Source organism: Astatotilapia calliptera, chromosome 1 (genome assembly GCF_900246225.1).
Source record: "Astatotilapia calliptera chromosome 1, fAstCal1.2, whole genome shotgun sequence".
Taxonomy (NCBI): Eukaryota; Metazoa; Chordata; class Actinopteri; order Cichliformes; family Cichlidae; genus Astatotilapia; species Astatotilapia calliptera.
The window spans coordinates 4,727,065-4,750,668 of NC_039302.1; the positions used below are offsets into that span (position 1 = coordinate 4,727,065).

Consider the following 23,604-nt stretch of genomic DNA (forward strand, 5'->3'; position numbering starts at 1 on the left):
ATATAGGGGGTCATATGATTGTTGGGTTTTTCTCTGTATCTATTATTATAGGATATACTGTACAATATAAAGCGCCTTGGGGCGACTGTTGTTGTGATTTGACGCTATATAAATAAAACTGAATTGAATTGAAGTTTCTACATAAACAAATAAACCAGCGTGTCAGTACATTATACTTTTAAGGCTTTTCCCAAGTTTGAAACCTCCTACGTATGCATTCTCCACTGGCCCGAAAGGCCTCTGAAACCAGAATAAATGTGTATCGTTACTGGACACACTCCAGCTACATTGAAGAGCTTGAATTTGCACAGTGCTGTCCTTCCAGCTGAGCAAACTTCCTGTGTAGTGTAATGGCTGCAGTGCCAATAAAAACGAATCCAAACAAGCTTTATACAACATGTTCTCATCTCCAATATAAAAACACACAGTAACCTGAATGACAAAGGGCGAGCGACACGGACCAAGAAATAACAAAAAAAACAAATTATATGTTGACGTGTTTATTGAAGATGAAACATTTACATTAAACACAACATATTCAGTACTGTCAGCAGTACAAAATCCATGCTTATCCTCAGGCGACAACTGTTTAACAACAGCTATGACTATAAATGAAAGGGTTGGTTTATGGGAGCTGTGCTGAAGGATGTGTTTGGCATAGCAGAGGTGACAAATTAAAGGAGAGCCCTGGGCGGTTTAGATGCACTTGAGGAGGTAGGAGTTGCAGTTGGCTCCTCTTCCACAGTCGCAGAGCTTCCCGATGCGAGGCCCGTACTTCATGGCACACCGGTTCCCCAACCCGCACTGAGGGGAGCAGGAAGACACAGACTTGTTACTCTGAGCGAGTTTACTTATTTATCTTTGAATGTGGAAACAGCTGCAAAAAGAACTATGAGCTTTCACATCTGTCAGGGAGGATATTTATTTTTTATTCTGTTATTTGCGCACAAAAACTTCATTACTTTGCGAACAGTTATTCAATTTATTTAACAGAAAGAAGAAGATGAATCATTCTTCAGCGCTGTAATTAAATGCCATCCATTACCTCCAGCTGGGCCTGTAGGAAACAGGCTGACTTATTTTGTGTGAGGAGACAGGAGGATTGAAAGCTGTTTGCAGCTTTCCAGTTTCCCTCTCTCAGCTAATTGGAGTTGGGCAGCAGCCTTGATTAGTCTGTAATTGCACTGAATGAAAGAGTGTTGTTGGCATTCCCTTGTTATCTTTTAATTACTGGCAGGTATATTTTCCATACGCTTTAATTAAACAGCAGTGATGTACGCAGTACATATTAATGACTGGTCTTACAAGCCGAGACTAAATGACGTCCTTAGAGCCACGGTGCATTAATGTTAAAAGGGGGGGGGGGGGGGGGGGGGAGTGACGTTACCAGTGGGATGCTTCCTCTTTTCTCAGGGGAGGAGACTTGATTATGGTTTCTGCCCAGGAGCACGTCCAGTGCCTCTAGCTGCTCAGCACAGAACAACAGAAAAAGTTTGATTTAAATAACATTCATCCACTTTTTGATACTTTTGCACATTTATTCGTGCTCAAACTTTTTAATGAAGCCAGAAGATACACAATAAAAACAAAAGTGTCAAACTAACTGTGATAGAGTGTTAACGCTACACTATGAGCTGTGTTACCCTTTCAGTCAGTTTCACTCAGGTTAGAGTTAAATGTTAAACGTGTTAGCATTTGTAACACTGCACTGTCAGCGTTATTCATGTTAATAACACAATTATGTTACAGAGTTACTACTAAGACTACAGTGAGATAATTTTTTGATACTGTAACTTTATTCCAGCAAACTAAAACATGTCCAGGTTCATTTGAATCATATGAATCATGAATTTATGAGTTTATATGTTTGCAGTTGGAAAAAAAATTAGACACATGACAAAGGATACAAATGCAATTAAATAGAAAGAACGCAATTTACTAAATTTCAACTGAACTCTCTGAAAAGCTGTTCAGCTTTTATAATAAAGCTTTTGTTTATTATGCTTATCATGCCATATGCTAAATGGCAAAACGTTCATAACTAACCACAGCAACAACTTATGATGATAAACAGGCAAAACAGACAAAAGTGACCATTATAATCACCTCTCAGTTTGACGTTATTTACAGCGTGACTATTAATATAACGAGCCGTTGTGCAGTACATGTGTTGATAATTTAATGTAACTTTTTTTTTCTTTCTATTAAAAAAAATACTTCATCATTATTCACGGATCAAAGAAAAACATGGTTCTAATTATTGACAACGTGAGCCATCATTTTGGCCACCAGAAACCACCGAGGGTCAAGTAAATCACACTTAAGTTTCACGAAAAAAAAAACAAAACTGTGACGTGCAGCTGCATCCCCACTGAAACCCAAAGACATACAGCAGACAGAAAAGCAGCTGATGTGACAGTTAACAGTTGCTGTCATAGGAAATCCGGGAATATTGCATAAGTCTGCAAACTTTTACTTCTGTTTATTCTGATTGTGTTTAAGCAGCGTGGAAGTGAGAGAATCGCATGCAAATGAAATGCGCTTTATTTGGATCCTACGTGTTTATGTTGATTTGAGTATTTGTGCCTCACAAACAGTTTATACCTCACATGTACATTCGATAATCTTTAATCCTACAACTGTTTACAACTTGCATAGTTCCCATTTCTGTATAGCTGTATATCCCAGATTCTGTAAAGTTATTTATTTCATATTCTGTATAGTTTTTCATATTTATATCCTGTTCATATCCTGTACATAGCTTGTACTCACTACAGCCTGTACATACTTATAGTTATAGAATATTCACAACATACTTCATACCGTGTACATTATAACATACCATAATAGACCCATTTCTGTAATATACTCACATATCTATATTATTGCTAATATATATTGTAATATATCTATATCACTAAAGCACTTCTGGATGGATGCAAACTGCATTTCGTTGCCCTGTACCTGTGCATGTGCAATGACAATAAAGTTGAATTCTATTCTATTCTATTCTATGTAGTTTACAGCATCCGTCCAGAATTCTGAGTTTGTACTCAAAACGATATTTTCTTTTCTTAGTTATTTGGCGTCTCTCAGCTTTATCATTAAACTGCTCCCTCCCTCACTGTGGCCTTCCTCCATAAACTCACAGCTCTGCAGATACTCACCAGGTCTCTGTCTACAGCTGCTTCTTGTTTCTTCTCTCCAAAGTCTTCTGCGGAGACTTCCCGTGATGCCTGGCCGTGGCACAGGACGGACAGCAGGCCGACGAGCAGCAGCCCGCGGAGCATCCCGGAGCTATCCATGGTGCTGGTGGCGGTGAAGCGGGAGGGCGGAGGTCCCAGTGGGAGGCAGCAGATTAGAGGCTGAGGAGCACAGTGTCGCAACAGGTCTACAGGTGACTCTCCCTCCACCCTCCGGACCATGTCCCCTCTTATACCGGTTCACACAGCCCCGCCCGGGAGGCCGCTGCGAGACTACCATACCGGAAAATACTGAAGGGGAGGGGGGGCAGAAGCACGAGAAGCCCACTCTCCTCCCTCTTTTGGTTAGACCACGAGGAACTCACACATCATGTGTAAACACACACACACGTTTAAATGTCTAGAAACCTCATCCCTCCAGCATCATCCCTGATTACCTGCTTACTTCATTTCCTGTGTGATAAAGGAAGGAGGGATTTTCATTCTGAACGTCTTTGCCCATCAAAATAACTTTTACTGTTGTAGCACCGCCATGTATCACAACGAAGTTATCATTTAGTCACATCAAATTACATCCTGAATAAAATATTCATATTTTAAATATTTATTTTCATATGAATTGTGTTGTAGGGCAGGTACTTATATATAAATATATATTTTAGATTACATCAGAAAACATCACACACAGTTGAGAGAATTACCTTCAACACCACTGTGTGTAAAACTGCCACTTCTGCATTCTTACTTCAAGTCTAACAAACACAAGTAAGAAATTCTTCCTCGGTAAGAAGAGCAGAAGCGTTTTCATGGAGCTGTGGCCTGAAACGGCCCTGGATCAAACTGTTATGGCTGGATTATTTCTCCTTAACTCTTTAGGCAGAGGTGAGCAGTGTTACAGTTTATATCCCTGCTTCCACCCTGCAGAGGCCCTCACTCTCCTCCCAGTCACCTGTCTGACACACCCACTCCACCTTATCCCAGTTTCTCTACCTGCACCTCACTCATCATTCCTTTGTTTCCTGTAAACTCACCTCTCACCCTTTCAAACATGTTTAGTCGCCTGTCTACCAACCTGACTGCCACCCAGCAAGATCATCTTTTAAATAATAATTTGCGGAATGCATCAGAGCAGTGACAGTACAAGAAGCAATACAGGCCAAAAGATCCATAACTGTTAGAGGCTGAGAAGCAGAAGCAAAAATGAGAGCCTCTGTGTGTGTGTGTGTGTGTGTGTGTGTGTGTGTGTGTGTGTGTGTGTGTGTGTGTGTGTGTGAGAGAGAGGTTTGGGGTCAATACTATTGAGCGTTTATTTTACATTACACTGACAAAACAAAGACTGGCTCTCTGTACTGATGATACAAGTCGGTGAGAATTACAACCCCACAAATAGCTGCAAGTCATCCTGCTGCAGATGTGACAGCCTGTTAACTGTGAATACTGTAAATGAAGCCATTACTCAGGCTGTTGGCCCCACAGGAAAGATGTGCCCCTGCAGAGTGTAGAACAACACCGATCAGACCCAAACCTTCAGCCCATTGATTTACATTTCTGCTGAGTGTGTGTGTGAGTAGAGAAACAGCTCATCCAGTGTCAGGGGGGCCTTATTGGAGCTCTGCGTCTTTTAGTAAATAGAGCTGTGTAGGTTACAACCTTAGGGCACGGTGATGCCTTACAGCAACAAGGACCTGGGTTTGAATCCACCATCTGACCCAGCACCACCCGGGACTGGCTCCAGCCGCTTTCCTACACCCTGAATAGGATAAGTGGAAAAGAAGGGATCAATTGGAGGAATATTATTTTTTGAGTGCACCATTATTACTAGTTTATTCATGTCCCCCCCCCCTTTTTTGGGGGGGGGGGGGGGGCATAATAAAAGCTTGTTGGAACGTTTGACTGCCTTTTTAAAAAGTTGCTTCAACTCTAAACAAACAAGCTTTTTTATCCATGCTTTGATTTTTCCAGGCCCCCTTTTCCAAAGAAACTTGTCATTGCTGTCCTGGCTGATTTTGGAGAACGAAGACAAACTTGACAGTGATTTCCACGTGTGTTTAAATAAGTATCAGGAATATTTAAGTGTTTCTACAAGGAGGATGACACAAAAGCTATATTTTTGAAGTGTATTTGGCCACAGTCTTAACAAAAATTGTACCATAATGGTTGTTTTCAAGAGACATTTTGACACGTCACAGCAGGACCTGATAACACTGACAGTGGGTATAATAGTGATATTAATCAGGTGTGGGGAAGCTGTATTTATGAAATTCTTTTTTTATTTTTTTTATTAACATTTTAGAATCACTATACAATACCATCAACTTCAGCTATCTTTCAGTACATATATATTTTTCTTTTTTTCTATATTTAAACAACTAAAATATCCATACAATAAGAAGAAAAGAAAAAGAAGAAAAGAAAAAGAAGCAAAACAGGAAACAACAAACAACATAAATAAAAAATACATAAGGAAAAAGAAAAAGGAAAGAAAAATAAATAAATAAATATAGGGAGTGTTTTTGTTTCCATTAATGTAACTAATATTTCCTCTAGTCTTCTAGTAGTTAACAAAGTCAAAATCTAAAGCAAAAGCAAAAACTGCCCTGCGTTTTCTAATGTAGTCCATCCATTTCTTCCATCGTGATACAAACAGGTCCCTCTTGTAGTTCACATCTGCTGTCATTTTCTCCATTCTGTAAATGTCCAATGTGATGTTCATCCACATGTTCATAGTTGGGCTCTCTGAAGAAAGCCATTTTTTGTGATGGCTTTTTTGCCAGCTGCCAGTAAAATATTAAACAAGTATTTATCGTTCTTTGTCCATCCTTCTGGCATAAGTCCAAAAAATAGAGTTTTACTTTCCAAAGGTAAATATCTTCCAAATGTCTCTTGTATTGCTGCATGTATTCCCTTCCAATAAGTTTTAATAACATGACAGTCCCAGAAAATATGATAGTGATTGCATTTGTATTTCCACAATTTCTCCAGCAAGAGGGAGGGTTACCTTCATAGTGAGATTTTTGGTGAGGTGTAATAAAATATCTTATCAGGCATTTCCACCCAAATTCCCTCCAGCTCTGTGAGCTGCTACATTTCCATTGATATGCCCATATTGTTGTCCATTCTTCCCCCTCTATCTCCATTCCTCCCTCCATTTCCCATTTTGTTTTGATATACAAGGTTGAGTGTAATTTCATATTTGTTAATCCTTTATAGAGGTCACCTATAATACCTCTATTTTTATTTGAACTATATGCCCTTTTAAATACGTCTAGCAGCTGTTTACTTAATTCAGCCTTAGCTTTTATCGTTTTATTGACAAAATGCCTCATCTGTAGATATCTATAAAAATCCTGTGTTTCTAATGAATATTTATCTTTCATTTTATCAAAACTAATTAGTCTCCCTTCCTCCATTACCATACATAAAGCTGTTAATCCTTTATATGTCCAATCTTTGAATCTGGTGTCCAATTTATTTGGAGCAAAATGTGTGTCATATGCACACCACTTAAGAACTGCTATATCCTCTTCTAGTTTATATTCTTTTATTACTGTTTCCCAAATTTTAAAAGTCAACTTGATCCATGGATTTTCAATAGTTTTTATTAAATTTTGCAAGCTTCTGTCTGCTATAATAGCTTGTATGGGGATGGAAGTCAGACCCTCCTCAATGGCTTTCCATTGAGCATCGTATGAAGGATTACACCAGCATATCATAGGCCTTAATTGTGCTGCCCAATAATATTCCCTAAGAGAAGGTAAGCCCCACCCCCCTTTTCCTTTGTTAAGTTGTAGGGTTTTAAATCTAATTCGGGGCCTAAAGGCATAAAAGAAAAACAACACAGGACATATTGGAGGAAATTAGGAAAACAAGAAATGAAATAAATGATTTGACCACATATGAAATTTTAAAAAATTAATGTTTCTTAAACAAAGGTATTATGAGGGAGGATCAAAAGCAATGAATGTATTAGCCTGGAAACTAAAAAAGAAAATAGCAGATAATACAGTTCACAAAATCAAACATCCAGTGACAAAACTAATAAAAAATAAACCAATAGAAGTTCAGAGTGCATTTGAAACATTTTATAAGACTCTTTATGCTAATAACACAGAGAGTATAGTTGAAATTAACAGTTTTTTAGATTCTCTTGATTTACCAGTACTGAATGAAGAACAGAATAAAACTTTGATTGAAGATATAACAGAAAAGGAACTAAGAATAGCAATAAGTAAAGTTAAAATAAATAAATCTCCAGGATCAGATGGATATACGTCAGAATGGCACAAGGAGCTAAAAGAAGAATTAATACCAGTGATGCTTCTAACAATGAATTGGGTCCTAAAGAAGGCTCAAGTACCTTCTAGCTGGAAAGAAGCGATTATCTCTGCCATCCCAAAAGAAAATAAGGAAAAATTAGAATGTGCGTCATATAGACCAATATCTGTTCTTAATACAGATTACAAGCTGTTTACATCTATCATGACTAGACGACTAGAAAATTTCTTACCTAATCTAATTCATAATGATCAAACAGGTTTTATCCGAGAGCGCCAAATACAAGATAATGTACGACGGACATTACAAAGAATCAATCATATTCAAAAGAATGAAATAGAAGCAATGGTAATCAGTATCGATGCAGAAAAAGCATTCGATTCAGTCAATTGGAAATTTCTTTACCGAGTCTTGCATAGATTTGGCTTTCACGAAAATATAATTAAGACAATACAGGCACTTTATGATAACCCTACGGCAAGGATTAAAATTAATGGCTACCTATGGCTGTGCGTGCTCACCATTATTATTTGCGTTATATCTGGAACCATTGGCTCAATATATAAGACAAAATAAAGAAGTAGAAGGTATTAATATCCATGAAAAGGAGCATAAATTAGCCTGCTATGCAGATGATAGTTTAATATTTTTGGGTCAACCATCAAATTCTTTACCTAAATTAATGCAATCATTTGAATACTTTGGTCGACTATCTGGATATAGGGTTAATATGAGTAAAACACAATTGCTTAAGTACAATTATATTCCATCAGAAGAAATTAAAAATAAGTATCAATTAGCATGGCAAACAGAGTACTTTAAATATCTAGGAGTCATAATACCGAAGGATCTTACAGAACTATTAGAACGAAATTATTTACCAATACAAAAAAAAATTAAGGAAGATATAGCGAGATGGAATCTAATTCCATATTTAAGTTTATATTCGAGAATAGACTCAATTAAAATTAATATTCTTCCTAAATTATTATATTTATTCCAAACATTACCAATAGAAATTAACCAGAAACAGTTTAATGAATGGGATAAAATTTTGTCAAGATACATATGGCAAGGAAAATTTATGAAATTCTTAATTCAGCATGAATATAAATATCTGTTGTTTGTTGTTTGTTATCATTATTATCGTCCACATAACAGAATCTATTCCTAACGGCGTCGACGACATGCTTCAGTCTATCACAATAATACGTTTTAAATACAATTTTATGAAATATTTTAGAAAAAAAATGTAAATGGTTTAACGATAAAGCTTTCATCCTTCTAAAGAAGACTGTGTGTTTGCATCGATTCCTACAAGCTGAGTCCAACTTGTGTCTGCTTTTCACCATCGTTTGATTGGAACTGTAACTCAACAAAAGCTCTGAGCTCCAGCGAGTCGTGTGTGTGTGCACCATGGGCCTCGTTTTTCAGTGAATGTATCGGCCACCGAAACTCAAAAGTCTGCTGCTGACAGCGGCCTCTCAGGGGACGCTTACTGCACTGCTGGAAAACCCCTTTAAATTTAGTAACAGAGAAAAATGAGTCAGCAGCTGACCTTGTAGTTATGCACAAAGAAGGAATTATAAGAAGGCTTGTTGTTCTGTGGTTTATTAATAAGAGTTATCGCTCTGCTCTGCACTAACGTAACACTTCTATCATGTCTGCTCACAATGACATTTAACTAAAATTGCTCACATAAGAAGATCTTTACTTTAAGTGCCAGCTTGCGACTGATAAGTGGACTTGAATTTCCATAGAAACAGTATAACTGCAAGTTTGTTTGTTTGTTTGTTTTTTGTTTTTTTTTAAATCTGATAACTGTTTTAGCCAATTAGCCTGTGAGACTTTATACAAACATGTATTTTATCTTATTATATAGATAGGTAGATATGGTGGTTAGCACTGTTGCCTCACAGTAAAAAGATCCTGGTTTGAACCGTCCAGAGTCTTTTTACGTCTTTGCACATTTTAAAATCCAAACTTATTAAAACGTGACTATTATGGATCAAGCTACCCAGAAGTATTTCAGTCATTAAAATCATCTCCCCTGCAACATTAAAGTAACACACATATATAAATATATTTTAGAGTGCCTCACAATTACCACATGTTTGCACTCAAACCAAGGGTCCAAATACTTTGTGAAACAATGTGAATTCAAAGGAATGTTTAAACTCGTGTGCAGTGCCACAGACGCACTCCTGCAGCCTGATAATAAAGTATTTATACATACATAAAAAGAACAAATACATTTGTCACAAACCTAATATTTCACTGTGGTTTTTCCCTTTTGGTGAAAGACAGAAAAAGATTCTAGCGGTTGTGCACATTCGCCAACCATTTTTATCATTGTCATTCTGATTGTATTTGGTATGTTATTCTAGTTTATCTTATTTTATTCTATTGGGGGGGGGGGTTTCTTAATTTTTGCTGCTCTTAACTTTGCACTGTCCACTTTCTGCTGTGAACAAACAAATTTCCCACGTGTGGCACTAATAAAGGTTTATCTTATCTTATTGTGTCTATTACTCCAGCTTTCTACTGTAAATACATCGTTATCCCAGTAACTGAAAGTCACAGCATCCTTTCCCCCCCCCAGTGTTTGTTGCAGATGAACACTTGGGTCAAATCCGCATTAACACATGCTGACTTATATGTACTGCCCATGATTACAGGTTGGACGGGAAGGTTCTTGGAAAATGCAACATTTTGTCATGTCATTGCGATTTCCCCGGTCCCCTGGGGTCCCCGGACCTCCGCTTGGGAACCTCCCTGCACTATCCCGCCTTCGAGTGGACGGCAGGGGGCGCTGCGCCTGCAGCTTGGCCGGCCCCAGGCTGCTAAACCGTGTTTCCTGAAACGCATACTTCAGGATTATGAAGAACACACCCAGTGACATCAGTGAGGTTTGAAGAAGAAGAAGAAGAAAAAAAGCTCGCAACTCAAACTGTGCAGAGGAGGAACAAGAGGGCCGAAAGGTCCTGTGCGCTTTTCTTTCGGCTCTTTCTCGGCGTGTTGCTCTTTTCAAAGTTCTGTTGAGTTTGGGACTGAAGTTGCGCTTCAACTTTTCTTCGTGACTGCAGTGGAGCGCAGAGAGTCGCGTTTCTCGACAGAGGAGGATGTCAACTTCAGAGGAGGGAGACGGGCCCCGGCCCAGATATGGCTGTAAGTTATGCGCTTTCCCCCCGTGCTCACCTTGAGATGCCAGGCAGGAAGGCTTCCTTTAACCGCACACAGCCCCGGACCACAGTGGACACTGCGCTCACGCAAGACTCCTCCAAAAGTCCCGAAACAGACGTTGTATGTTAGTAGAAAGCGCTCACGGCGAGCTTGGCTCTTTATTTCTGACGGCATGATACAGCCTAATCATGACTTCCGCGTTTTAATAGCAAGGCATCGTAGAGCGGGGAAGCAGTTTCCCCGACTTTTTCCTTCTTAAATGCCGCTTTACGTCCAAGTTAGTTCGTACGTGGACGTGGGATGGGGACTGGACCTGGTGGAAACGGGACAGACGGCGATAGTCCAAAGTTTTGCGTCCTCGCACACATGAAGCGAACAGCTACCAACTTAACAACCACCGCCCATAAACTCAGACCTTTTGAGGCAACGTGTGGTGATTGCACTGTGACACTTTATCCACGCAGCGTGGAAAATGTGAAGTGGTTTGCTTAGCCGATGGTATGTCATTTATGAGTGGATACCAAACCTGGTTCCAAACAGGAGGCCGTTTCTGAAGTCTTAGCCCCGTATGTTCCGTTTCTGCTGAAAGCTGTTTTACCTGCTGAGGTGGTCCCTCCCCTCCTCTCGTCCCCATCCCCCTCCCATCATTATGTGGGAAAAACCCCACGGCTGTAGGTACTCATGCTCTGTGCAGGCCTCTGTGTAATCTCACGGGGAATCGCCCTGTGACTTCCTCTGCATTGTGTGGGTTACTGTTTGCCATCTCCACACGCATGCATTCCCTAAAGTTACACGCACCTGTGTTCATGTGTGAAGCACAGATGACTTACAAACACGCTGGCTTTATGGAGAAAGTTAGAGGCCACGCTGCTGGTTGGAAAGATTTCCATAGTTATGCAAGCAAAACAAAAATTGATGAGGTGAACATTGTGTAAACGCTGTTTGTGAATAGCCACACTGTGAGGCTCTTTGTGCAGCAACACAGCCATAGTTTCTTATTTCCCATGTATTCCTGCTGTTTCAAAAGCATTCCTTGTGTTTCCTGCCTCCAGCTGTACTGGATGGCGTGGAGCGGCTCACAGCCGAGGAGATGGATGAGCGGCGCCAGCAGAACATGGCCTATGAGTACCTGTGCCACCTGGAGGAAGCCAAAAGGTAAGAAAGTCACTTCATCTGCAAGTCAGCTGAGCCTGCAGAGGCAGCAGGGTTCATGAGTAAGAGCTGTGAGTCAGCTCGCAATGAGCCCCTGCACCTAGTGTCAGATTATATACACAGAGAATTATGTAGAAAACTACCAGTTTCCAAAAAGCTACAGAAAACAGACCAGAGACGACTCATAAGAAGGTCAAAGTGATCGGCCTTTTTGCCTTTTTTTTTCTTTTTAAAGAATGTATGTCCAGTCTGAACTTGTTGCCAGTAAAGCTGGGCTGAAGCAACAAAAACACCCGGGACAGCATCCCAGACTGGATTCAAAATCAGCGTCCAGAGTCTTTCAGGGCAGGGAGCTCGTCACCTCTCTGGGAAATGCTGTGATAGTGAAGGTCAAATGATCTGTGACACATGACATCACGGCTGTAAGCATTGCTGCACGGCTGTGATGTTCAGGCCTTCAGACAATTCTACATGTAAAAAAAGAAAAGGTGTTAATCATTTGTTGGGCTGAAGACCACTTGTGAAAACCACTTTCGCTGAACACAGTTCATCACTGTGTTCAACGAGCTCAAACCATGAAAACCATCCAGAAACAGTCTGTGGGTCCCATCCCCATTTAAATGGACTGAGGCAGAATATCAGACTGTCCTGTAATCTAACAACAAATATCAGAGAGGCTCAAACACTTTGTGTCAGTCACAGACTGAGGGGGACAGCCCGGGTTGTTATAGTTTAAATGCCAGCGTCCACGATAGTATCAGGGTACATTAGTGCATGTGGCACGGGTGAAGTGCTTATCTGTGAAGCCACTGATGACACATTAGGATACATACGAGGGTTATGTGTGTCTTTTAGGAAAGGCCATGATTGTTTCAGTGACACTGTGTCAACCCACAGTCTGTACATATTAAAGCAAGCCCGGCTCTGAAGTGAAAGAGTCTGGGTCGCCCACTGAAAACATTCAGCTCAATTTAAAACGAAGAATATTAGAACCAAACTGAGTTTAGTCGCTCTCGGTCCCCAAAACCCAGAGAATGTGGTTAAATGTTGCAACACAGTGAGAAAAATCCCGCCTGTCGTCCAAATGACTGAAAAGTGTTTCTGGCTTTAAAGAAAGGGAGAAAATGTCTTATCTGCGGCAGAACTCGTTCATGGCTTGTACGGCGGTGTCATCGTTTTCATTTCTGGCTAATCTGCCATCTGTTAACGCTTTATCGCTCACGACAGGCAGGCTGCACTTATTTAGTAATTTTGGCTCAAGATGTTTGAGGAGTTATGGTAATGTGAAGCATGCACGGGAAAATCTGAATAGCCAGAGCAAGTCACTGATTTGGTTCCTAATTCAACTGTATGTCTGCCCTCATGTAACCTGTGAGTATGAGATGTAACATTTGCTAGAAAGAAAGCAGGAGTCTATTTATTGACTGAAGCGTATCACAGCTTGACTGTTGCGTGCAGCAGAGACGTGTCATCGTTTAATCTCAACCTGTGCTGAAGTTACAGTTTGGAGAGAACAAGCAGCTTGGAAGTGACGTCTCTGAATGGCGGTGGTTTTGGTGCTGACTGCGTAACAGCGCGTCGCAATCCAATGTGATCCTTTCAGTGACTCTTTGATCTGACGGGTAAAACGTTTAGCTTTGGAGAACACTTGCTTTTTCTTAGGTGGATGTCATGTGTGGTGCTCCACTCAGTGACCAGCGTTGAAATGTTGGAAGAAGTTCTAATGATCTGTATGCTAACAAGCCCTACTTTCAAACATGTAGTGATGCTGGAGGTCTGTGGTTTCACTGGAGTAAAAGCCACAGGCGTACTCTGTTTACTTCTTTTCTTTGCTGTGTTGTCTGAGCAACACCCTGTGACCCCAACAGAAAGTCTCTATGAGGACCCTTGCAGTATGACTGGATACCTCAGTCGTCAGGGTGAGCGTACTTGAACATTAATTGCTAAATGCAGATCATCACACTTGAAAAGGTTCAAGCAGCCACACCTCATAACTTTATGTTGAGCCGACTTCTTGTTTTGGGGGTGATTTCGTTAGTACATTCATGATGAAATAGGTGAGGTCTGTTCTTTCTCTTAGACGTGTGTGTGTGTGTGTGTGTGTGTGTGTGTGTGTGTGTGTGTGTGTGTGTGTGTGTGTGTGTGTGTGAAAGGTGGCGGTTGCCCGAGCTTGTCAGCAGCCACGTATGTTTGCTTTCAGTGTGTTTGGAGTCAGCGCGGGCTCATGGGTTCAAAAGAGGAAGGATTGTGTTAGACAGGAAGTGACTCAGTCCCTGTTGATTTTAATATCTCCCACTGTTGCCACAGAAACCCACAGTTGTCATAGCAACAGGTTCCGGTGTGAGTGGAGCCGGGTTGCTGCGAGGCTGCGTGCGCTCTGATTCTGTGTGATTGTACTTCTGCAGTGAAGGTGTGTGTTGCCCCTCGTCCCTCACCGGCTCACACGGGCGGGCATCAGGAAATCCTTGGAATGATTTCGGAGTATCTGACATTTCTGCTTCAGTTGGGCGGCTTTTTTTTTTACCCCTGAAATGCTTTCTAGGATTTGTAAATTTGGTAAATCAGGACACTTGAGAGGAAAAGAGCACATTTTAGGTGAGCAAAGCACTAAGTATGAAATGTGGGGTCACATGAGTTTCCTGTGTTTTTCACACTGCGTTGCTGGAGGAAAGCATATGTGAGACCATATTGGTAAATTCGATATTTAGCTAAGTTCTTGCCTTAGTTTGGGAACCTAAACTACTTCAAGTTGTCAGCATTAATATGCTAATAATATAAGATCACACCATTCAACATGTGACACTTGTTCATTTTTCTTACACATTTGCTGTGAACTACAAGACTTCACTCTGATGGCACAGCCTGCTGATCGCACAGATTGTCACAGAGCTGTCATTACACAGTTCAGAATGAACCCGATTATATAAATATAAAAATATGCCACAGCGTGCTGCTTTTTGGTTGGGATTGTCAGTCTGAAGGAATCAAGGGACGTTACATCAGTCTTTGAGAGGGGGGGCTTTTGGACGAGGACGAGCCCTGAAAGCCCTGCAGCTGTGTTCTCTGCGCTTCCATCCACATGCACTTCATCAATGTAGTTGGCTGAAAGAGTTCACAAATGCTGCTGGTGGTAAGTGAAGACTAAAACCAGATGCTGCTACTACAACTTTCTCCCACGAGGACTCAAAACTCCCTCAGGAAAATGAGTGAAAATCACTGTCGGATTGTAAAAGAAGGAAAATATTAGACACTGTTCAGCTGGATGCTAAACGATGTGCTCACTGCCCCGATCCCGGAGGAAGCAGACAGTCTTCCTGGTCAGGCAGCTCAGCAATTCCCAAGAGCTCAGTGTGATGCAGGCATGTCTGATACACACAGTGGCCTGGAGAAGCGTTTGGGCCTGTAATTATGGGCCACGTTTCTGTGCGTCAACATGAAACTTACTCTGATATAAAACTGGAGAAGGACTGTATGACGGCAGTCATTACTAATCTTTGAAATTACCATTAGTAATAGACTTTTTATCATAAAATGAAAGTTACAAACTGACCTCTACCAGCTGAATGAAAGTGGAGCTTTTAACCAGCACAGCCTCCCAGTTGGCATCGAGGAGCAGGTGCTGCAAAGACACGCCTGCCTGTGTCTGTTTGAATAGCAGTTACGTTACGTTGGCTTCGACTCATTAACACAGGACTTTTTGTCTCACTGTGAGCTCCAAGATCATTCCAACTGTTTCACTACCCATCCTGCATTGCAACAATGGCCTATGAGTGTGAAAATATATTTCAATATTTTGAAATCTTTGATATTATTTTGAAATCAGATTTCAATTTCTGATGTTGATGTTACTGTAATAGTGAGGTAGCAATCATCAAATGTAAAAGCCTCATCAATTATAGTGATAGTGACCACAGTGATCCTGACTGATGCTCATTTCTGCTGTAAGCTCCTTTTACTTGGGAGCGTTTGGGAATTGACTCGTTTCTAGAACAGCCTCAAGTGGCCATTGCAGGTACTGCAGCTGTTAGCACTTGTGTCTTGGCTTCATATCTCAGGCCTGAAGGCAGGACGCCCTGTTTTCTTAAAATTAACAAACATGATTTTTCAACATTTCTCTGGTTTGTGAATATCAGACAAACCTGGAGGAAAGGATTCAGTAACGCGTGTGTCTGTGTGTGCGTGCGGTCCTGGATAAACCAGTCTGGGTTATTTCCCGTCTTCACATTCGTTTCTACCAGACTTAATCCAACTGCCCCACTAGCTGATCACAGCTTTGTTTCAAGGGAAGTCTACGATGTTTGATGAAGACACAATTCCTCTGTTGATTTAAATAGTCTGTTGCCAGTAGCAGCACAGTATTTGCTCTTGACCTCTACAAGAACGACTCCTCTGAGTGACGGTGTCCCGGGCCGTTGGTGGCAGGAATCTGTTACAGTTGTTACATCAGAGTTTCAGGCAGTGAAGCGACTCCATGTAGGGAACACCTGCAGAGAAAGGCCGGGGCACAGGAATGCTGGGAGTGTGTGTGGTATGATATGAATGTATGTGACAGATGCACAGCAGGGCGTGAGCCTGTACCTGGCTGTGGGAATGCACTGCCACCGTTCCAACACTACTACTGTCAGATGTGCATTCAAGTGTCGATACAGACACAAGTGCCCGTTTCATACCTGCCAGCCCGGCAGACGGATGCAAACGACAGCAGGTTTTATCGCTCTTATCTTCATGTTCCCATTAAATGCACAGAAGCAAGCAGTGAGGCTCAGGCAACCTGCTCTTTATCACACCATATTTGAATGGTAAGTGAGTCGCGCACCTCTGCTGAGCTCCGTTCACTGGAGAGGCCATGATTATTATGATTATTTTCATTGTCTAGTAATCAAGCAGCTGCCCCCCCCCCCCCCCCCCCCCCCAAATGTTTCATGAAAAAGAAAAAATCCAAAGTAGAAATCCAGTCGTCCTGTTTGAGAAGTTGAAAGCAGCGTGTTTGGGTAACATTTACATAAGAAGAAACTTATCTTGTATCTAATGTTTCTGAAGTTTCGCTTCAATTTTCTTTCACTTTCTGCTCCTTTCGTGCAGTGTGCAGTGGGAATGCAGTCAGACATGTTTTCAGTGTGATACTATTTTTATTGATCCAGGCTACACATTCAGACATTTCATACATTGCCACAAGCAGAAAACAATTTCAAGTAGTCTCAGTGCACAGATGGCACATAGTGTCATGTGGGCTACAATTTTTTTTTTTTTCTCATGATCATTTCCTGTCTGTATGTTCTGCAGTGTAGTGAAGCTGGGTACGAGTCACGCACTCAGCATATGTTTTCTGCAGATCACGATGTTGTGTTTGGGGTGTAGGAGCGGGTTGTGACAGGTTACCCCCCCCAAAGCTGATGGCACCATGCGCAGCATACTGTAGGCAGCAGAGGAGCATGTGTTTGTTTTGGCTGAAGAAGAGGGGCAGAGGTTACCTGTTTGATTTTACAGTATGGGCTGGTAAACAGATAGTATAGCTGGGTTTTTCCAGTTCAAAATTGGCCTTTAGCAGAGTGACTATACAAAAGGCATGTGTTACCTAATTGGACAAAAATGTGTGTGTTCCGATGTTATTTCTGTCCATTTGTTACAAAAAAATCAGTACTAGGGCTGCTCAATTAATCGAATTTTAATCACGATTACGATCTGGGCTTTCAACGATCATTAAAAATGACTGAGCCGATTATTAGCCCCTCCCTCGTTTATCCGCGACACCTTAAAGGCCGGTCCGTGAAAATATTGTCGGGCATAAACCGGTCCGTGGCGCAAAAAAGGTTGGAGACCGCTGATTAAGAGGACCCGAGGGAAGCTCGGAAAGCTAAGCAGAAGTTATTTGGAGAGGAGAGTGACTGCCGTTGGTTGAAAAGAGAGGTAAAAAAAACTTCAGTGGTGTTGCACACTATTTTATATTGTTAACCCTTTAAAGCCGGTCAGAGCTGCACGCTCCGTGTTGTGTAACTATTTTTAAATCCCTGTAGAACCTGAACCGTGTAAGCTAGCGCAATAATTTGTTTTGCATATGAAACCGGAGGAGTTGTACTTACATCTTATGCCATCAGCTTGTCCTCGGCCACGGTTTCCTTCCACATAAAGCTTTGCAAAAATCGCATAAAAAGCGCTTGCAGGAACAAAAACATAATATTCCAGAAACACGCTTTGCCGATCTGATCAGCTGTTCGTAACACTTCCCACATTGAAACAGACGTCAGCGCGAACTATCACATGTCCGCCATTTCCTGGCCGAAACCGGAAGTGACGTCATTTTCGCGGAAATGTAGTTTTTTACTTGTAGGCCTTAAAAGCCTATACTGGTCATGTTTGACTTTTCTGAATAGTTGCTGGGATGCTTAGAACTCAAACATCACTGCTGGAAATAGTTTATTTTGATGCACATGCTGTTTTCTTTGCAAATTTGCATCATAGGATTGTTTTTTTTGTTTTTCCTGCAGTATATAAAAATTGGTGTATCTCCAAAATAAAACTATGAAGACACTCAAAAGAAGTTTCCTGTTGTTGTAAACTATTTTGTGCAACATTTTTGTTTTTAAAGTTTTGAGGGATAAACCTCTTAAATTTCTCCAAGTAGAAATATATGTAAAAAAACAAAAACGATTTTCAATTTTTTTGTAGTTTATTGTACTTTTTTGCAATTAATGTAGTTACTATGGACTTAATGCATACATATTATTAAAATATGGGCTATAACAGTTGTATAGCAACTTGAAATGCTCCCACAAACGGCACTACCACATATTAAAAAAATAATATAATCTCTGGCGGACTTGGTTCTATAGTAGGTCTTAAAGGGTTAAATAAATATCGTCAAATAATCGAGATCTCAATTTCAGTAAAAATAATCGTGATTATCATTTTTGCCATAATCGAGCAGCCCTAATCAGTACCTTTATATGATATAGTTTATTTATTCCAGATTTGGAAAATAATCTTGTTACAACAATAACAAAAAAATTTAAAATGTTTTGGGGGGAAAAAAGGAATTTAAAAGAAAACATTGAGTGGCAGTTATTTTAGGAAGGAAAAACTTTGTCATCTTCCAACTTGAGTTTCTTCTAATTTGTCCATTGGACATGAATTCTTGTTTTGTTTTGTTTTTATTAAAACTCACAGCCTGTTCAAAAGAACAAGGAGGAAGTGATAAAACTATTGTCCAGGCGTAGGTGGAATCCTGACTGACTTTTATGGTCAGATCAGAGATCAGACTCACCTGTCAGGTTAAAGAAGTAAAACGACAACAAACAATTCTTTTACCCGCAGACACCACGTGCATCACTCACCATGAAAATGTTATAATTGATAACAGAGGTGTGGGTACGTAGTCAGTTTGTGCTTCGTACCTTCTCAGAAGCACTTCAGACACCAGGTCAGTGTGTACCACCGATGTCGTCCAGCTGCCATCTGTGGTATTAGTCCTGCCGCTGACAGCGCGCTGAGATGGCGAGATTAAGAACAGGAAGGTGTCTGGCTTTGTTTTCTTTTGTGAGAGTGTGGTTCATTTTCAGGTCTATTAACAGCTCACAGAAGTCAGAGAGGATGTCTCGTACGTAATTACATGACAGTTTTCCTGCAAAATGTTAGAAAGGATTTGGATTTGAAAACTGAAAAGAAATGGCAGTGCAGTTATGTAAATGACTGAAACAGGTTGCAATGACTCGTTGCTGGAACTTTCCGTTATAAAGCTTAGATTAAACCAGTTTTGAGTCCCTCTTTGATTTGGAGCTCAAGAGGCGGTCGTGCTTTGGTTGTTGGACAGACGAACAAATGAAATGTGAGAATTCGTGGCACTGATTAGGTGCTATGCTAACGGTTTCCCCGCTGGTCTCAGTACTAAGCTAACCTCGCTGGCTGCTGGTTATGTTCAGCACACACAAACGAGAGTGAACTCTGCAAGAAACCGAACATGTGAATCTAAAAAAATACGCCAACGATTTAAGCATTTTTAGGAAAGTTACATCGAATCTAACTTAGCGCTGTAGCTTACTTTCCATAACAGCCACTCGTCATGTGTAGCCCACATAACTGCTCTAAGATCATTTATTGTATCCATTATGTTTAAGGTCACTGCAAATGATGAACCCAGTCATTGTTCTTTATTGATTCCCCTTCTCTGATCTTTTTCCTCCCACACACACTTCGCAAACAGAATTTGGGTATGCTTTGCACGAGAGTTGAACCTTTACTCTGAATAAGACAGCACAAAGGTCAAATGATGCTGTGAAGCTCTTAGTGTAATGCTACCAGGTCTCGTACACAACGACAAACAAGTTTCTTTCTACTATTCAACCTCAAAGCCAGCCATACTGCTGTGATGTAACTGTAGATACCTGTGTGCAGGTGTTGTGCTCCAAAATACTGCACAGTTGTAGTTGATTAGTTTGGGATTTTTTCATGGACTTTGGTAATAAATTTGAAGGTGAACTAACAAAAAAAACCTAACTTGTTGCCATGACGACAGCAGAGTTTACCTGTGATTTCACCCTCGCTGACACTGACTGACATGCTGCACTCAGGCTGTTTTTGCTCAGATGAAATCCATCCTTCAGGTCATAGTAAATGCTGTTTGACAGCAAAGGTGTGTCACCTCTTAAAATGGGGAAAACATTTCGCCCATCACTTAAGAGCGATGAGAATTTCTTCACAGACGAGGTGGTCGACAGTGGGGAGAGATATCACAAGTGGCACAGTGAGGTGGTTGTTGGGTTACATCATTGGCAGCTGACGGCCACTAAGCTCTTGGTATACGAGTGGAAATCTTTGGGATTTTTGTGTAATCTGTTTAAATCCTTGTACTTTATTCAGCATAAATTCTATAGCAATAACTCTATATTGAAAATCAAACTGCTCTGCTCCCTTTCAATTAGAGAAGTAACTAGTTCAGTCAACCTCACGGCAGATATGAGCTGACGGTGCAGTCAACGAATGCAACTGCCGCTAACAACATCCATTTTTCCTTCTTTCTTTTTGTGGCTGCTGCTACTTCTCTCCCACACTAAGAAACTCTCTTCCCGCAACACAAAATCCACTCACACAGGCGCATTAAGCTGTATCTACCTTCATTTGCTTAATGAATTAAAATGCTCTTGGTGCAGATTGTGTGTTCACAATGCTCTAAGCTAATGCTAGCCTTTCTGCTAACCAGAGGTGTGGCTGAGTCACTGCAACAACAATTCACTGACGCTTTTCTTCATGAAGGTTTAGCCAAGTATGTTTATTATTATTTGTCTTGTTAAAGAAAGCAATAAAATTAATAATTGTGTTGTCCTGTTAATGCTATGCAGTGAGTGTTAATTTTATCAGTAGCTCAATAGCCACATTAGATTTTACAGCTAATTAGCTTTGACAGCTAATGTGGCTGTTGGGTAACTGACAATAGCTAAAAGGCTAATATTAATGTGTGCGCTGGATACATTAATATTTATGACAGCCAGAGCTTCACTGACATCTCAAAGTTCCTCATGTTGTTAAGTCTTGTGAACGTCTATTCTTCAAGGGTTCGAGGTGTTGGGTAAAAGTGAAAGAGGCCAAAGATGTATTTATCAATTAACATATATCTTCTTTTTTTCAGGCGAACTTGCATAAAAGGTTATAAGCTTTATTCTTGGCCACGGCAAGAGACTAGGAATCATTCTTTTATATGTAAGGCAACAACAGATGTCAGGTTGATATAGTGGATTGTCATTTATGCTTAGAAATATCTACTCATATATGCTTAGAGTTTTATAATCACTGTCATGTTGGTAGAGGTTTGATCCTTAGTAGTCTGTGGAGACTCTGTGTGCCTCCCAGAGCACTCTGGCATGCACACAACTTAAGGTCTGGAGAGAGGTTATATCTGCTCTTACTGATATATGGTATAGCAAACACACGTACATCTGTTTAAGTCTAAGTGCCTTTTGTTTAGATGAACGGCTGGACTTCCAGACCAGCAGGTTTAGGGAAGTCGTTTATGGGGTCACACACTGACAACCCCCCCCCCCCACAAGGTATTCTTCGTGTGTATGTAGATGTCATATGTTAATGAACCTATGTAAATTCATGTAACCTCAATAAAAGAGCAGTGTTACGAGGGAGCGGACGAGAGCGACTGGGGTCAAGCGAAGGGACGGCGTTTGTCCAGTTCTCTCCCGTGCACGAGAGACATAAAGAACTTTGCCTACTCGTGTCTTGCTTTTGCTGTGTAATTAAATTGTCTTCAACATTCCAGCGAATAGGTTCAAGCTACAAACCTATCAACAGACAAGACTGTTTTCCTAACTTTATAAAATAAAATTTAAGACATGAATAAATCCGCGAACATAATTTTACTGAAGTGATATTTGATTAGTAAAATAAAAAAATGACATGTTGGTGTTGTTTATTTGGACTACATTTATTTTAGCTCTGTGTGAGTCTTTCACTGCACGCTGCTCACATTTACACTCACACTAGTTTTCTGTTCCCTGCTCTCGGTATCACTGAGTGCACCCCTCACAGCTGTGCTGAAGAGAAATTAATCTAAATTAAGGTTGACACAACACATTATGTTACATGGAGTTATCACATTATGTGACCTGTAAACTCTTGACCCTTTGCTATTAGCTTGCCTCATGCTGTGTTAGCATAGTGTTGAATATATGATATGAGAGAGAGATCTGTGGAGTGCAGAATATCTCATCACACATTAACCCGTGACGCGATAAAGTTTCTTTCTTATTGTCTTCTTAATACGTGGGAATGGTGCGACGCCACTGTCTTTTAATCTTAGCTCAAGAGAAGCCAGTCGAATAAACCACCTATCATGCTAAACACAAGGATCCTCTGTGTTTTATCTTTTATCTGAGCTTATCTGACACCCACAGTACTGAAAAGAAGATTTTAGGAAGTTTATGCTTAAAAAAGGAAAACGAACATCGATTGCATGGACGAGGAGAATTGAAGCAACAGCAATGAAAGGCTTTAAACTGTAAATCTGTATTTTGGTGTTGAAGTTAAGATTAGGACTGTCCCCATGCCGAGCGTCATGTTGCAGTGTAAAACAGAAGCCCGGTGTTCTCACCCTTCAAGAGCAGCACAGTTCCTCCTAAAGCTCCGGCCAACTGCCTGCAGTTTCCTGTTTTCAAAAGTTTCCCAACGCTGTTGTGTACAGCTGCTGCTGCTGCTGCAATACCTGTTACGTAATGTCACAGCCAGCGTAGGAGGTGAAAAATGGCCTCTTCGATGCCATTACAGTCGTCAGGTGACTAAACCTGAAGGCTCAGCTGATGTGCTGATTCCATATAAATGAAAAGCTTCCAAGGATGACATTTTTGTTTTATTCATTCTGAGCAAAGTTTTATTTTTGTTGATGAAATTTCAGTTAAAAACACTTGTTTACTAGTTTCTTCTCTTTTTCTTTGCTTGGTTGTTTTAACAGGAAACTCAGCTTTCCTCTGCTCTTTGTGCCTTTTGAGACATGAGTCTTCATCGTAGTATTCAGTGTAGTATTTTGGGTATTTGTGTAAATACTACCTGCTGCCTGTTTCCTGGGAGACAGCGAGGCGTCCCAGAAAACAGGCCTGAGTCACTCGGCTGGCAGTAAACAGTTGAGAATGAGGGAATGAGATGGGAATGAAAGGGAGAGGGATTAGTGCTCCATAAAGGCCCTGCGGGAAAGGTCCCGCCCTACCTCCACCTGTGAAACCTGAGACTGCAAGTTACACTCTGGACTTCACAATAGTTTCGTCCCTGCTCACCAACCCCCTGCTGTACTGTACATCAG

At 40.8% G+C, this 23,604-nt stretch overlaps 2 protein-coding genes across 3 annotated transcripts in view; one reads left to right on the forward strand and one right to left on the reverse strand.

Moving 5' to 3' along the window:
• Window positions 1-568: 568 nt before the first annotated feature.
• On the reverse strand, window positions 569-21,531 carry cartl (cocaine- and amphetamine-regulated transcript-like). Of its 2 annotated transcripts, XM_026149611.1 has the most exons (5): window positions 19,205-21,531; window positions 4,854-4,953; window positions 3,168-3,309; window positions 1,388-1,465; window positions 569-804 (listed from the first exon to the last, which is right to left on the reverse strand). In XM_026149611.1, exons 3-5 carry the CDS (start codon window positions 3,303-3,305, stop codon window positions 697-699), a joined length of 324 nt encoding a protein of 107 aa, XP_026005396.1. In that variant the 5' UTR covers window positions 3,306-3,309; window positions 4,854-4,953; window positions 19,205-21,531; the 3' UTR covers window positions 569-696. The 2 variants fall into 2 exon arrangements, with proteins under 2 accessions (XP_026005396.1, XP_026005318.1); XM_026149533.1 differs by lacking the exons at window positions 4,854-4,953; window positions 19,205-21,531 and having other exon boundaries at window positions 3,168-4,004.
• Window positions 10,303-23,604, forward strand: part of iqgap1 (IQ motif containing GTPase activating protein 1) — a 42,770-nt gene continuing 29,468 nt past the window's right edge. Inside the window, exons 1-2 of the mRNA XM_026149414.1 lie at window positions 10,303-10,646; window positions 11,714-11,816. Of these exons, the coding sequence (XP_026005199.1) occupies window positions 10,601-10,646; window positions 11,714-11,816 (149 nt within the window). The 5' untranslated portion in view covers window positions 10,303-10,600. The remainder of the gene's footprint in view (window positions 10,647-11,713; window positions 11,817-23,604) is intronic.

What these genes read in the sequence shown, in the direction of transcription:
- cartl (XM_026149533.1), bottom strand. Translation starts at nt 3,425, where the DNA reads ATGGTCCGGAGGGTGGAGGGAGAGTCACCTGTAGACCTGTTGCGACAC. An exon ending in CAGCTGTAGACAGAGACCTG is followed by an intron (nt 1,466 to 3,167) that starts GTGAGTATCTGC and finishes TGTGCTGAGCAG; the next exon opens with CTAGAGGCACTGGACGTGCT. An exon ending in AAAGAGGAAGCATCCCACTG is followed by an intron (nt 805 to 1,387) that starts GTAACGTCACTC and finishes TGCTCCCCTCAG; the next exon opens with TGCGGGTTGGGGAACCGGTG.